The following is a 16004-nucleotide window of genomic DNA, read 5'->3' on the forward strand; positions in this document are numbered from 1 at the left end:
CCAAATGGTGTTATCATAGTAGTAAGTAGACTGGATTTTTCATCAAGTCTAATATGCCAATATGCTTCTTGCACATCGAGTTTCGTGAATACTTTGGCATTATGTAATCTTGGAACTACGTCATCAAAAGTTGGAAGTCTATATCGTTCTCTCACTAACACTTTGTTCAGCGGTTGAGGATCTAAACATATCCTCCACGATCCATTGCTCTTCTTTGTAATTGCCATCTGGCTAACCCATTCAGTTGGTTCTGTAACTGGTATTAAAATGCCGCGTTCTGTCAGTAGGTCAATTTGTTCTTTCACCTCAGTTCTCACTGCCAGCGGTATGTTGCGAGCTGGCAATGCCCTGGGTTTTGCATCATCTGTGAGTCTGAGGTTCACTTCACCAAGATCTCCGAGGTGGCGTTTGACGCTTCCGATAAAATTATCGGTGTTAATTGTGACCAGTTTCAGTTCTTGAACCGCTTTCAAACCTAGCAAGCAATCTAGCTCATTTGGCACAATTACAAAAGTTACGTTATAAGTTTCATTGTTCACTGGGTTTGTCACTGTCAGAGTTGCCTCCCCTAAGGATTTCGCTGTTGACTTGTTCCACATTCTGAGATGTGACACTTTCTGTATTCTCTGAGATTTTCTGACAAATCTCTGTTGGATTGTATTTACCTGGGCCCCAGTGTCAATGTGAAATGTTACATCACAGTCATTTACAATCATTTTGGCTTTTGCCTTTGAATTGATCGAACTGTCAATGTAGTTAAGCCAGAATTCTTCTTCTGTAGCTTCTTCGGGCTTGTCATTTTGGTCAACTGTTTGCACTTTCTTGCAGCATGATTTGAAATGGTTCTTTACACCACAGTTGTTACATCTCTTTCCCCAGGCTGGACATTTTTCTTTGCTTCGTTCATGAAACAGTCCACAGAAACCGCACTTAAGTTTCGGTCTTACCAATCCAGTACCAGATACACCTGCTTGTGATCGTGGTTTCGCGTTATCAACTTTGTTCACCGAATCATGTACTTTGTCTTGTCTGATTTCTTGCACATGTCTATTTGACTGTTCAAATGCTCGGCAAGTTTGAAGACACTTGTCAAGTTCAAGTTTTTCTTCTCTCAACAACAATTCTTGGAGCTTACCACTTGTGCTGAGTACAATTTTATCTCTTATCATTCTGTCTTTTTCTTTGAAATTGCACGACTCTGCTCTTCTCCTAACTTCGGTAAGGAAATGTTCGAACGATGTAAAGTCATCATATTTCACACACCAGAACCTGTGGGTTTCAAGAACTTCATTCCTCCGTGGATTACAGTAGGCTTCAGTCTGTTGCAGAACTTTGTCTGGATCGTTTTTGTCATCTTGATTTGCCCATACAAACTGGTCATAAATGTCAGTTACCTTCGGTCCTGCACAGTGTAAAATGATGCTGGTTCTAACTGTCTTGTCTTTGTTTTGGGAACCACTAGCGGTCAAATATATTTCTATCTGTCGCTTCCATCTCTTGAAGTTTTCACTTATGTTTCCTTCGGTAATATCTAAAGTCCCAGGTGGCTTTAACGAGTCCGCCATGTCGAACGAATCAAATCGGGACGAATGTTCAATTAAATGTGATCTATTTTTGCGACCTGGCTTGGTCAAATTTTCGGAGTTTCTTCAACTCTGTGCGTTTATCCAGCGAAAATCAACGTTGCAGACGTTATCAGGATATGCGTTCACCGCTGCCACCATGTTGATAGCATGCTTGTATCATCATAAGTGGTGATATCTTCAAAAGAATAGCTTGTAGACGAAAACACAAGTCACGTGTTTAATCAACACACACACAAAAGTAACTCCTTCAAGACCACTACAGAATAGAGAGTAACAGTTGTCTTTCTTAGATCATATCAACATATATATATTACTCTATTCTGTAATTCATGTGTGTTTTAATTAGCACAAGTTTTACTTGTACCTAATTAATAAAAAAAACTTGTTGACAGGTTTTCATTTCACCATGAGTAGCATTTTCCCCTTTGTAGTCTCATTAAAAAGTTTATGATTATTGTTTCTGGCACCGCATCATCACTAAAGTCTATGTAGATAGGGTAACACGTACTAACTTTGGCTATAGAAGATGCTTCTAAGGCAGCCTAAAATTTAGGTACATGTAACAACCTAACAGCCTCATGCTGCAAACAATGCATTTCATGGTTAATTGTTTGTTTATGTGAGGAAGTTGACAGTGGATTATACAGTACATAAAATGAGACATTTTGTTTACAGTATATTGAATTTATTCAGTTTCCAAAAATCACTGAATTTCATTTTTTTAAATTAAAAGAGCTTAATAATAAATATAAATTATTTGGTTGTTGTTGTAGGGTTTCATGCCATTTTTCAGCACACGATAGGCTATACATGGCGGCCAGTATTAATGGTGGAGGAAGAATACTGGAAAACCCCAGAAAGAACCACCGACCCACGAGAAGCTACTTGCAAGCTTTCTCACATACCCACATTGGCTGAATCCAAGACTCGAACCTACAAAGACAGAGGTGAGATGGCAGTGAGCCGTAATGGAGAGCGCTTTAGACCACTCGGCCACTTGGGGCCCCTAAATTATTTGGAGCACACACCTAGCTGCTGAATCAAAACACTGAAAGAATATATTAGAGTGTTTCCATTGACCCATACAAAAATTTTGAAATGGACCCACTCAGTTTTGCAGTAAGTGAGGTATAAACCTCTTTTTGGGTAAATCCAGATGAAAACATTCCAAGAGCCACCCCGAGATTAGGGCGTATGATGTTTGCTTGAATTTAGTTTTGTTGTTGTTTTTACAAGTTTCAGCAGCACATTTAATGCAACATTGGCGATATCATGCTTTAACGCAACATTGGCTTATCATGCTTTAATGCAACACTGGTAATATTATGCTTTAGTGCAACATTGGTGATATCATGCTTAGGAAAATGTAACTAAGTGAATTTCCCAAGGATAAGCATTGCAGTCAACCTGGGTTGGCCTTGGTGAGTATTGAACCAGTACTCATCAGATTAGGAGTATTATGCCATGCCACCTAATCTACCATGTTTGCTTGAAGTCATGGAGACAATGAACATGTATGTCTTCCCTTGCTATATGTAGGCCATAATGTGAGAGAGAATCTGAGATTTTCCTCAAGCTAACTATATACATCCTCATGCATAAACAGTAGTTTCAGGAAATTAAGGTTACTGTAAGAAGTTCAGGCAGCTTTAGTCAGTTTCCTTGAAAAGAGGCCTCATTAGGAAGACAGGGAATTTTGTATTATTCTTCCCCATAAACAGAAATGTAAAACTTAGCAAAGTTTTCTTAGATGCTGTACATTGATTTTGATACATCATATACATATAGTGTTTATATAAGTCAATGACATTTATTTCTCATTCTGTGGCTGGCCTGTAATATAAAAGTATATCTATATTCAGTTGAAATAAGTCTGTTATTATTATTCTATTAAAAGAAGAACCTTTTAATAATTAATATTACTTTTAAACGAAGATATTAAATGAAGATATTAAATGCTTGGAGTTATGAAGCTTTCTTACTATGTACGTTATATATACTTCTCACAAAAAATTTAGCCCCCCTCTGGAAAGGCCACCCGTCTTATAAAGTTATAAAGCCACTGTTTGGTGCATAAGCCGTATAAGAGGAGGACCACTGTACATGAATGTACTTTCTCCATTCATAAATGAAGGTCATTGCCAAGTTTATGTCGACAACTAATTCGGTCAAAGTACACCACACATTAGTTGAATGGAGGTCATGGCAACATAGCATGTTCTGGGGAGTCCATTCTGGATATGTCATGACTGCCCTTGCTGCTAATTGGATAATAATAATAATAATAATAATAAATGTGCTGTTTTTTAAGAGGCATTTCGGTGGATTAAGTGAAACACATAAGGACTTTAGTGACATTCATTTTTCACTGGATTACCTTGAAGTTAAACCTTTGGATATTAAAACATTGCTTCTTCATTTGTGCTAGCACATCAGCACTATAGAACCTTCATTCATACTACTATTGGATCATTTCTGGGTTACTGTAAATTTAATATTACATATTCTAGGAATTTATACATTACTATGTTATTTTTATTTATTTCACATTGTTTGATTTTGGGAAATAAATTTGTATTTTCGAAAATTGAATGCTTGTTGGTTTTGACCATGTCTTGTTACATGGTTTTAGACCCTGGGATGTAACAAAGCAATGTAGGTGACAGAATCACAGAAAAAAATATTTCTGCTTTTTTGTATTGGGAAGGCAAAAGTGACTTTGCCCTATGATTTTTTAGATGTACACTGAGGGATGGTATTTTTTGGCTTCTGACACTCCATCAACCCATCCGTGTAGGACCACTTTGATGACCTAATGCTTAGAGTGTCTGCCTTGGAAGTGGGAGGTTGTGGGTTAGAACCCCAGCCGAGTCATACCAAAGACATACAAAAATGGTACTAACAGCTGTCTCGCTAAGCACTTAGAATTAAGAGGTTATTGTTAGGACTGGTTGACCTAGTGTCATGATAATGTGCTGGGTGGGACATCATGCTACATGTCTGTGGCATGATGCCCCAGTGCTATACATCACTATAAACTGCCACACTGCAGACATCAAAGTGATATGACTGAAAAATTGTTAAAGCTACGTTAAAATCCAAAATCACATCCCCACCCCCACCCCATCCAAGTAGTTGAAGTATTGTATCCCCAGGCAAGTAAGATTGCATGCAGTCTTTGCATGGGTTAATATCAACTCTTGGACATCCATAGGCATGTATTTTAATAGTTAATTGATGATTAAAACAGATTATTAATGGGTGTATAAGTATCAGCAGCAGAAATTATACGCTTCCAAATAAGGACATTTTAGGGAAAGACCAGTTCATTGTGGGGTGGTTGGGAATTTTAGTATTTTCAATTTCTGCCTCAAATAGTGTGAATAAAAAATACCTAAACTGATTTATAACCAAAAAAATCCTGCCTTGCAAGAAAATCTCATCTGCCACCTTCATCCACCCTGCCCCCATTGTATGGTTGGTCTCTTAATGTTTATATGCCCTTCTTCTATATGCCTTGCATTTTGGTCACATGGGTACAGTACAAACTGTATTATAATTCTGACTGATTCAGGTAACAAGATCAATTGCCACTTTAACAAAAAAACAATTCTACTTTTCAAACATGCAAAATGTGACGGTTCTAAAGATCGATTTGTAATTTTGAATTAACTTACTAATCATATATAGACATGCCTACCCTTACAGTCAACTTTAAACAGTGGGTAACTACTCACTTTGGTCATTCATATTTTCCCCCAGCAAATTTCCTATATAAATGTCTTGCAGGGCTGAGCAAATCCCATAGCCCGACGCCCCGGACTAGTAATTTTTGAAGTCGGACAAGTAAAATTTTCCAAGTCGCTAGTCTGGGACAAGTGCTTTTTAAAAAAGTCGGGCTAGTCCTTATTTTCGTGCTTTAATCACTATATCTGCCTTTATTTGGCCAATCATGCCCTCTGGGCGTACTGAATACTTGATTCTACCCCTCTTCGTGTATACATTTACATCCTTTTACCGCTTGACTGCATATTGGGCTAAGCAACCAAATTATCGGCAAATCAAAACACGTCAAACAAAGGAATGCCATTATGATCAATTAGCAGTGTTGTAAGCGGTTTCGTTGCAATGAGTTTACCTAGTCTCACTGATGTGTGTGTTTGTTTTGGATTTTTAACATAGCCTTAAAGAAATTAAGTCTTTGGTATGATTCTACTGGGGTTCAAACCCACGACCGTCTGCATCTGAGGTGGACACTCTAATTGGTATTAAGGGTAATAAAGGGGCAGATAATGATGCCCTGCATTCATCTGTTTTGGATTCAATAATGGACATTATAAAATAAACATTTTTCGCATATTTGACAAAATATAAGGACTGAAAACTCCACAAATTTGAACAAAAAATGCATGAAGTTTTTTAGTTGAACTCGCAATACGCCATAGAAACATGTAGTTTGAGGTCCTGAGCGAAATTGGGGCCGATCTGTTCTCAAAGATGGCATTAACGTAAGCACCTCTTGCAATACATATAAATATGTAATTGGTTGTGACCTCCAACATACCAACACTGTTGTGAACAAATCGGAAAAACCAGACCTATTCTAGGGCATTGATTTGGAGAATCCATGCTGGTTTCTAACATCTGCGCTAAAAGAAATCAACCAATTGCATGAAAATCATGCATCATATTTGCAAGCCTTTTGTTTCACAGTGTACAGTGCTGGAGGGGAAGATCTCTCCCCAAAAATTAACATTTCTTGAACAGAGCTGTCATTGTGATAATTTTGGGTTTGGTTATTGAGCTTTTAAGAACCATATTGTGCATATACAAACTAATTTTCACCAGTCTTTTCTTCATTGGTTTGAATACTCTGACATTTGGATACATGATAACACGTACAATTATGTATTGATTCACAGTGTACCATATGAAAAGTTGTTTTTGTGCATTTTTATAGAAGTTGATTATTGTGGTCTTGTTTTAAATACGTAGCCTTGATTATTCAATTGGAACAACTAAGGAACTTACCATTTAATATGGGGTGGGGTTTGCTGGGATTTTCTTTCAAACCAAGAAATTCTTTACCTTTTACCTGAAGACAAAAATGTGTTTGCAGCAGATACACGTATATTGGATAGAATTTGTTTTGTCTATAAGCAGATTTTGCAGGCTTTTGTTAGGAGCTCACAGGTTCCCCACTCTTGTAATTTATGAAAATGACGAGTCCCAAAGGTAATAGTTTTCATTATAGAAGATGTGTACATTAGACCTGTGCATGCCACAATCAGTGTACTCATTCCTCTCTATCCAGTATCTGTTCTACAACATTTTTTCACAATTTTAGAAATGCTGTATCTAAGGTTGACCAGAGGTTTGTGTTGCACGTTATTATGCTTTTATAATCTGAAGTGTAAAAAATAGCCAAGTCCAAATTCTGCCTTGCTGTTGGGAAGCATATTTTAGCAGTATACCAGGAAGTACCTACTTTCACAATAGCTTTTAGTATTGGTGTTGTATACATTACAGTCATTTTCAGTAAATGCTTTATTCATCATTGACCTGGAAAGGGTTATCAGGTATATAACTTTGATAAGTATTATATCTATACATGTGTTTGTAAGTCTGACTTTGGTTTTTGTTGTTCAGATGATAGGCATGCATACAGCAAACAACATTGACTTTACTGTGCAGTGTAGTGGAAGAACATTCTAGATATGTATAGGTAGGTGGAAAACAGATGATGGGCTCATATCTAAAACTTAAATACTTACAAAATATGAAAGTTAAGGAAGGGAAATTCAAGTTCAAGTATTACAATTTCCAGTGATGTTTTGTAAATCATTCATAATGCAGTAGTTAGTAATTAAGATGCTGGATGTAGCTAAATGGTAGTAGGGTGTGATGGTTCTAGTAACATTTTTTAATCTACTGGTTATAGACAGGATGAGCTTATGGGATGTTCTGTTGTTCATTGTTCATCTTTTAACACAAAAAAATGTATTATTGCACTCCTCCCACCTACTTGGAGGATTGCCTTGAAACTTTACACACACATTCATCCCATGCTCTAGTTGGTCTTAAATGATGATGCTTTTCCATTTAATATGGCCACCACATTGTACATCTTGAAATTCTTGTTATCGCTACTCCATCTGAATGGATTGTCACATTAACATGATGCTTTCACTAAACAACTTCTTATGATGTCTGGTTGGTGATATAATGGTGACAAGTTGACAGCCAATATTGCCTCCCATGACATGCATCCTAAAAATCTTGTTATTACAACTCTACTTGAACAGAAAGTCATATTGATATTGGGTTTTCACTAGAACACTTCTTGTGATGTCCAGTTGGGCTTAAATGAAAATGATGTTGATCTGAGAGCCGATATGTCCAATTATGTGGCCATCTTGAAGATCTTTTTTTATTTTGTTACTCCTGAGTGGGCTGTTATATTAACATGTGGTTTTTAATTTAAAAATATTCTTAGCATGTCTAGTTGGTTCTGTATGAAAAATGTATTGATACATTGTCCAATATGGCTGCCTTGGCAGCCATCAAAAAATCTTGTTATAGCTGCTTCTCCTGATCATCAGGACAGTAATTATGATGCCCAATTGGTCTTAAATGGTGCCAATCTGATGTCCAGTTTGGCTGGCCACAGCAGCAATTTTAAAAACTTTGTTATTGCTTCTCATGACTAATATAAAGTTGTTTTGAAAATATTTTCATCTCCCCCATAAATGGATGGTTATATGTATCTCAGTTTGGCATTTTCAGCAATACTTTTTAAGATACCTAATTGGTCTCAGTTGAAAATGGTGCCAGTCATGCATCATTTAGGGTTGCCATGTCTTAAAATATTTGTTGCTACTGCTTCTCCTGAATGGATGATCATTACAACGTGTATCAAAAGACTTTGAATGATGTCCATTTTGTTCTACATGAAAATGATGCCAAATAGACAACCAGTATATGTACCACAACAGCTAACTTGAAAATACTGTTACTGCTGAAGCATATCACATGCGGTTTTAAAATGAACAAATGGTCTTAAATTTCTGGAAATTCTTTTTACCGAGTGGATTGTCAATCCCTTCAAGGGATTCTTGTTTGAAATCAGTAATGTGTAGGTATCGTACATTGTATCCAGTGCATTGTTTTCACTGTTTTTGGGGAAGGGGTCATATTAGGGACAGTCTGTCAGGAGAATGTGTTGAGGATTACATGGTTTGATGTCATGTTTGTAGTGTGTGGGGAAGAGAAGGGGGATATTTTTGAGACATGTGAAAAGTGGTTTATTGTGGCCCAGACTTTGATTAAGGTTTGACCAACAGCATATATGTTTTATTTTGAGTTTCATCTGTATTGGATAAAAAAGCTTCTGTAATATATTTGTTCTGTTGGTTATATTTTTGAATGTATCCCTTCCCATTCATCTTGATGCATTAGTGAAATGGGTCTGTTAATGCTTTTATATGGTTTTTTTAGTTTACATGGTTTTTACGTGGGTTAAAATTTGGCTGACCCAGTTTTTATATAGATTATTTAGCTAACCTGGTTGTAAGCCCAGTTGAGAATTTGGCATCATCATGCATCCAGTATGCATTGTTCAAAAGCATTTGCTGTTTTTTTATCAGAGAAAGAACTTGAGAGAATTTGACCAAATTTGATAGAGGCAGCCTGGTACCAAGGTCATCATTTTCTTGTTTGTAGAAATTATGCCACTGTTTAATTAATTATGGCAGCTAATTGAAACAGGAAAACTTTTTTATGACTATATTTAAAAAACCAGTTTACAGAAATAGATCAAATTTTTGATTGAGAACATATGTAACAAGAATAAAGGATGAAATAGTTGCACATTTTTGTTGCCTACCAGCATATAGAGACAACGCTGCTTATCTCTGTCCCTTTTGGGTCTGTAGTGGAAGGGTTGAAATATTCTCTGTGCATGTTTCTATCTAAATTGTAAACATTTTATATTTTATTTCCAACAGGTTCAGGATTAAGAGGTTGGTTTCTTTGATAAATTAATGGTGGCTTTGCAGGAATTGATGGCAGGATGGCTTATCCACCACCCATATCCAACCCACCTGAGTTTTCTATGCGAGAGAAACTTCTACAGTTATATCCGAATCTTGCTGACGGTAAGTATTGTTACACTGAATAGAAAAACTCACTTGTATTCTACTCCGAAGAATGGAGAATGTCTTCTCTCAATCAGCATTAGACTGTGGCAGTGACAAAAAACCATGCTCAGTCTGCTAAAATTTCAAACTTTTGTTTTTCTTTGACTGGGTATTTAAATTTGCTGACTGCTGTCCAGTATTCCACCAAGCCAAGTTCATCGTCAGCAGAACGTTTCAGTGCTGGACAGAACATGAGATATAATCTTGCATTTCATGTTTCATTGCCAATACTTATGTTTTAACATGAACTGAACTTAAACATGTATCAGTTTCCCTTAAATATTCCTCTGTAAATGTCATGAGCAATGCAAGAACAGGTCAACAGTTCATTCAGCAATACAACAATACAAAAATCCAGCATCAGCAGATTTTATTTAAAGACATTGATCCCTTTATTACTAATTAACACCTCATAAAAATCCCACATTTGCCCTCATCCCGATTACAGCACTAAGGTAAAATCAATTAACAGCTTGTTGCATACATGCATCACTATTTGTAATCTGATTACCACACATTTGAATTGCACCAGTATTACCGTACTTACCGCATATGTTGGGACACCGTATTTGTTGGGACACCATAAATTAATTTTAAAAGTAATTTTTTTGTGCACTATATGTTCTGAGACACATAGTTTTTTTCGAGTCGTAAGTTGTGGGACACCTTTTAAATCATTCAAAAATGACATGTCAGAAATTGCAATCCAACTGAAATTTTATTTTTTAAATATAAAACTGTACTTGAGATAAAACTCTTTAATCCAATGCAGCAGCATCTCATCAACACAACCCTTCTCCTGCACACGTACAGTCTATTATTTTGGTACATGAATACTTTTTTTAACTTTCTCATACCGTGAAAAATTGTTGGAGGCAACACACCACCTGAAGTGGAAACTGCAAGAACAAAAGGAAGATTTTTTTTCAAATCTGCACTAGTCTTGCTAATTCTCACACTTTTGATGCCCATCTTATCGTCAGTCCATCCAGGAATGCGATCAAAGTACACCAGAGTTTCATCCATGTTAATGATCATATTGTCTGCGAAATGATTTGTTTCTCTTCTGGCCATCACGAATTTATCACGTGATTTTATTTTCTCCAAATCTTCTGGATGATGCTGGGTCATCGATGTTCATGCACAAAGCACTATATTGTGCAACTTTAAAAACTGTTCCATTGTTTTACTTTGTTGTCAAACTTTTTGTGAACACCTGAAAAGGAACCAAGGTTAGCTTCCATATCTCGGCCGTCTTTGTATATTCAAAGCTAAAACAATAAATCGGTACACTTAAAAGAATCTAGTAGTCGGCATCTGAGGTCAGCTTGCTTTGCAATAAAATAACCTTTGCATTGATATCCTTTTAAAAAAAATCGGCTTCCGAGTCCAAAGTCAGCTTCCAACGTCTGCTTGCTTTGTAATAAAAATAACCTTTGTCTTTGATGTCCTGTCGGCAAGTTCAAATAAGTTTACTGCTGGCTGCTAGTTGTGTTTATTTACCACCAGGGCTTATATGTGCTTGGCATCTTTAGTAATAATTAATACAAAGGTGTACTGATGTCTGCGGGTAAATATTAACGATACTTATATACCCCTTGCTGGTGAAAAGATTGTCATTTGCACTCAAGTGAACGTGTTTTAAAAAAATGATTTTTATTTACGAGATACTGACATGCAGTATAGTTCTCTTCTGGCCTTAACGAATTCATCACATGATTTTATTTTCTTCAAATATTCTGGGTGACGCTGGGTCATCGACATCTTTGCACAAAGCACTTTATTGTGTCACTTAAAAATTTGTTCCATTGTTTAAATTTATTTTCAAAATTCCCGTGAATGCAGTTGAAAAGGAACCCAAAGTATGCTTCCATATCTCGGCCGTCTTTGTATATTCAAAAAAAAAAATAAAATCGGCTCACTTCACAGAATCCATAGTCAACTTCCGATGTTGGCTTGCTTTGCAATAAAATAACCTTTGTATTGATATCCTTTACAAAATAAAGTAACCGGGGTCGGCTTCTGAGATCACATTCTTTGTAATAAAAATAACCTTTTGTTTTTGATGTCCTGTCGGTAGGTTCAAAGAAGGGGTTAACTGCTTGCTGCCATTTGTGTTTATTCACCACCAGGGCTTATGTGTGCTTGTTATAGTAAGGATAATTATGTAACCCTAGCTGGTGAAAAGACTGTCACTTGTACTCAAGTGAATGTGTTTTCAAATGATGATTTTTTTTTTTTGCGAGATATTGTCATACAATAGACCTGGATATAATTCAATCTTGATTATTTTACACCCAACACCGTATCATGCGTGAATGGCTTATTCAAGATATCAGTTGACTATTCCCCTCTTGTATGCGATTTTGTTGGCTCCAGTTTTCAGTCGGATAACATGTTCAAACCTTTGAGCACAACCACACACAATTGTTTCTCAGTGTTCATGTCAGTGAACAACATGGTGTGTGGCATCGGATATAATTGATACACTCTACGGTATGGAAGCCTACGCTACTTATACGGATTTCGTGGAAATGTTTTATTCTTTAATGCTCATGTTGAAAAAAAGGAATAAATGATAACAACTCAAGGTTAGTTTCTTTCTTTTAATGTCAATTAAGCATTTTATTTATCTATTTTACTTGGGACATATGACCAAAGTGAAAAAAATGTTTCACCATAAGTTCTGGGACAGGAAAAAAAATAATTATTTTATCGTGTCCCAATATATGCGGTAAATACAGTACATTTAGGGTCTCCAGTAGACTGTATCCCACTGGTTGCTGTAATATGGGGATATAGCACAATAGACTAATTTTTATTGTTTTTTAAAAAAAAAAAATTTTTAATTTTCATAAGCATTAGATAGTAATCAAAATTGGGATGTGATAGATGGCCTTTCAAATGATATTTTTGTCCTACCATGTAGTATGGACATGGATGTTCATAGGCAATCATACAAATAACAGTATTTGGTTCAAAAGTTCATTCAGTGAAGTCATAATTGATTCCCTCTTTATCTGTCGTAAATGTCAAAGATAATCTTGAGACAATCTAACCTTGATTTATCTATGTCATGGAAGCTTTTACATCAGTGGGTCCTGGTACATATAGTCAGTTTATTATAGACAGTGTGTCAGTATGCTTGGAAGATTGATGCTCTGGTCAAAATCGATGGGTCATAAAAAGGCATGGGTTGGAATTTACGGCCATCAGAAATGGGTAAAATTTAAATTCCACACATCAAAACCTGAGGTTCTGTTGAGAACTCCAAGTGTTGTTGATGTGGTATTTTTCATGAATACTATAGAAAATGTTGAAATCTCAGCACAGACAGCTGCACATGATACAGTAGTGCCTTTGACTTGCATTGATATGAGTCTTAAAAAACATCCCTATCAATCTATAGTTCAGGACTTGAAATTTCACATTCTCTTGAACTGAAAGCATACAAATTCTTTCTGCACAGCTATATTCACATAACTCATCCAGACTTTTGTGGTTTGGAGTAAGGAAGAAACCTGATCTGTGGGCCAAACAATCAAAGATCAATGAGGTGCAAAAAGATGTTTCTGTTTGGTTGACTGTCCGTTTTTTGGCTGACCCTAGCACTCCCCCTCCCCCCAACCCTTGGTTAAAAAGAAAATTAAAGAAAACATAATACTGAAATCGATTTGTACATCTATTAGAGGTGGTTTAGTCCAGTACTTGAAGTGCTTAGTACGTTATATATACTAATCATAAGATATATGTATTGTATAATTTTTAAACATCCAGAAATTGATTGGTGCATCAAACTGAGCTGGTTTAACCCAGTACTTGCAGTACTTAATACATATACTTAATACATATATATATATATATATATATATTAGTAGTATTATTATTATATATATGTGACTACTATAACAATGAGATATCTGGCATATAATCTGTGCTTACATAAATTTACATAAAATAACGTTATGGCTCATCAATTTCTAGGTCAATACAAATATTTTCCGGTATCAGTAACAAGCTGAAATAAACTAGTTCACACATAATAAAGTTAAAAAGTTCAATTCCTGTTGAAACAGCTAGGTAAATTTTTGCAAACGTAACCATTTTTCTGTTTTATTTGTTTGTCTTGTCTATGATTTGTATTTCCCTTTGAAAAAGACTCATTAGAGTCGAAAGCGCTCAGGCTAGCTAGATACTAGTTTCACACTGTTCGTTGTCAGTTTATTGCATTTATCTTATATCAATCCCTGACATACGTGATCCCTTGCTGGATCAACTGCACTTGAAAGGATTGTTATTCGCCATATGTTTTGTATATATATATATATATATATATTTAAATGTTTTAAACAAATCCTACCTTAAATTTAAAACCAGTGCAATAGGAAACATTTTTTTTTGCCTGACCATGATCACTTGAGACTGAAATAATAAAATGTTTCATCACAACAGTATTAGTTGTACATCACAGACCTGGACCAGATTTTGTGGATGGCTTGCATGGGAGAAGCCTGTTGTTGTCTGGATCAGAGGTCAAAGGTCAATCTGAAGGAAGAGAAATGGTTTCGGCATATTATCTGTTGAGAGGCCTCTTAAAACTGACAGGTCTATAATATGCCATTTGGGGTGCTGTTGTTATTAATTGCTTTTTCAGTTGTAAAAATGAATTGAAGTTTAAAAAAGCTTAAAGTGGTTGAATATGAATAAGAAACTATTTTCTTTAGACATATTTAGAATAAAAGAAAAAGAAATATTAAAATTTGTATAGATTGATGTATGTCCGCTCTTATTTTACAGCTCGAGAGCTTGCTCGTTTCATAAAACGTCAGAGAGAGATCGCTGACCATCATATCATTGAAGAAGAATACAGGGAAGCTTTGAACCGGTACAGCTTAGTCCTCAATTGCCTCTCCAGTTTTGACCTTGAGAATCATTTACATGAAGACGATTTTTGGAAGACACTGTCTAATCGTTCCTTATGCTTTTTCAAGTTGGAACAATACCAGGAGGCATTAGACAGTGCAGAAAATTGTATTGCAATAGCTCCACATCGGCCAAAGGTGAGTTTGGTATTATCCTAATTGAGACTTCTGGTATGTTTGGAATTGGTGCCCAGGGCCCATTTGCTTTGGAAAAAATTTGATAGATTAGGAACAGATTTTTCAGGAGTAAGTTGCCAAAATTGATAATTTGCTTGATTTTGAAAAATATATTTTAATTTATAGAGGAGACCATTTTTTGGCCCATGGGGGCCTATACAGCTATTCAGCGGACTACAGGTGGATGAGTGGTTTAAGTTGCTCACTTTTTAAGATCACTCATACCTCACCTCTGTCTGCAAGATTTCAAGTCTCAGGCTCAACCAGTGTGGGTGTGTTTGAAATCTTGTCATTAACGTTCTGTGGGTTTATGGTTCTTCTCAGTTTTTTCTGGGTTCTTCCTCCACTAATTATATATTGGCCACCTTGTGTTGAAAAATGGCATTACACCCATCACAACAACATCAATTTAGAATCAGTGACTTGCCATATTCAGGATAGTCCTTCCTGGTCATTTGAGTGACAATGTAGAAATCCATATTTTATGGTCGAATGGCCTCGAGATTATGTTCTTTTAAGGTGCATTTGATCTATATAAAACTTGCAGTCAAGGCAAGATTTTGATGTTTAATACTCTTTTGAAATTATTGTGCATGTTTATAGAGAATCTTTTCCAAGCAGAACAATATAATCAAGTGCATCCTTAATTAGTCTTGGTTGCTAGTCCATTGGTTCTTTACTTACAAGCATAATAAATATCAGCCTGGTATTGTTTTATTTTACTCATTGGCTGTAACAGTGAATGTACTTATAATCAACGCCCAGTAAACCATACTAATTAGGGGATCAGCTGGTCCTGTGCGTGTCAGAGATGTTGATTTGCAGCCAAAATAAGCTGCGATTGAACTGCTTCTGTGTTGGGAAAGTGTGCTCAAATATGTGTACATTTCACATAAAAAATGCTCCCCATGCTGTCTATCACTTGAATTTAGCATGTTCAAGGAACAAGGTTTGCACAATCTTGGAAAATGCTTTAACTTTGGCTGTTTACTTCAAAAGTGCTTGGAATTGGGGTTGGCTTCAAAAGTATTGCAAGAAAGCTTGATAGTACTCAGTAGTCTTTCACAAGTTTTTAAATTTTAAATAAAAGGTCTTTCAAAAACACCAGTTTCACTGACATA

General features: G+C 36.0%; 1 protein-coding gene across 2 annotated transcripts in view; it reads left to right on the plus strand.

Annotated features, from left to right (window-relative positions):
* Positions 1–16004, plus strand: part of LOC149786979 (TPR and ankyrin repeat-containing protein 1-like) — a 141854-nt gene that overhangs the window by 3878 nt on the left and 121972 nt on the right. The window contains exons 1-3 of one of the 2 annotated variants that reach the window (XM_089977526.1): positions 7222–7311; positions 9593–9742; positions 14582–14844. In XM_089977526.1, the coding sequence (XP_089833652.1) occupies positions 9658–9742; positions 14582–14844 (348 nt within the window). In that variant the 5' untranslated portion in view covers positions 7222–7311; positions 9593–9657. Of the gene's footprint in view, positions 1–7221; positions 7312–9592; positions 9743–14581; positions 14845–16004 lie in introns of those variants that run through there. The other variant, XM_089977525.1, reaches the window with a different exon arrangement.

Source organism: Sinohyriopsis cumingii, chromosome 12 (genome assembly GCF_028554795.1).
Source record: "Sinohyriopsis cumingii isolate HCF-2022 chromosome 12, ASM2855479v2, whole genome shotgun sequence".
Lineage (NCBI taxonomy): Eukaryota > Metazoa > Mollusca > Bivalvia > Unionida > Unionidae > Sinohyriopsis > Sinohyriopsis cumingii.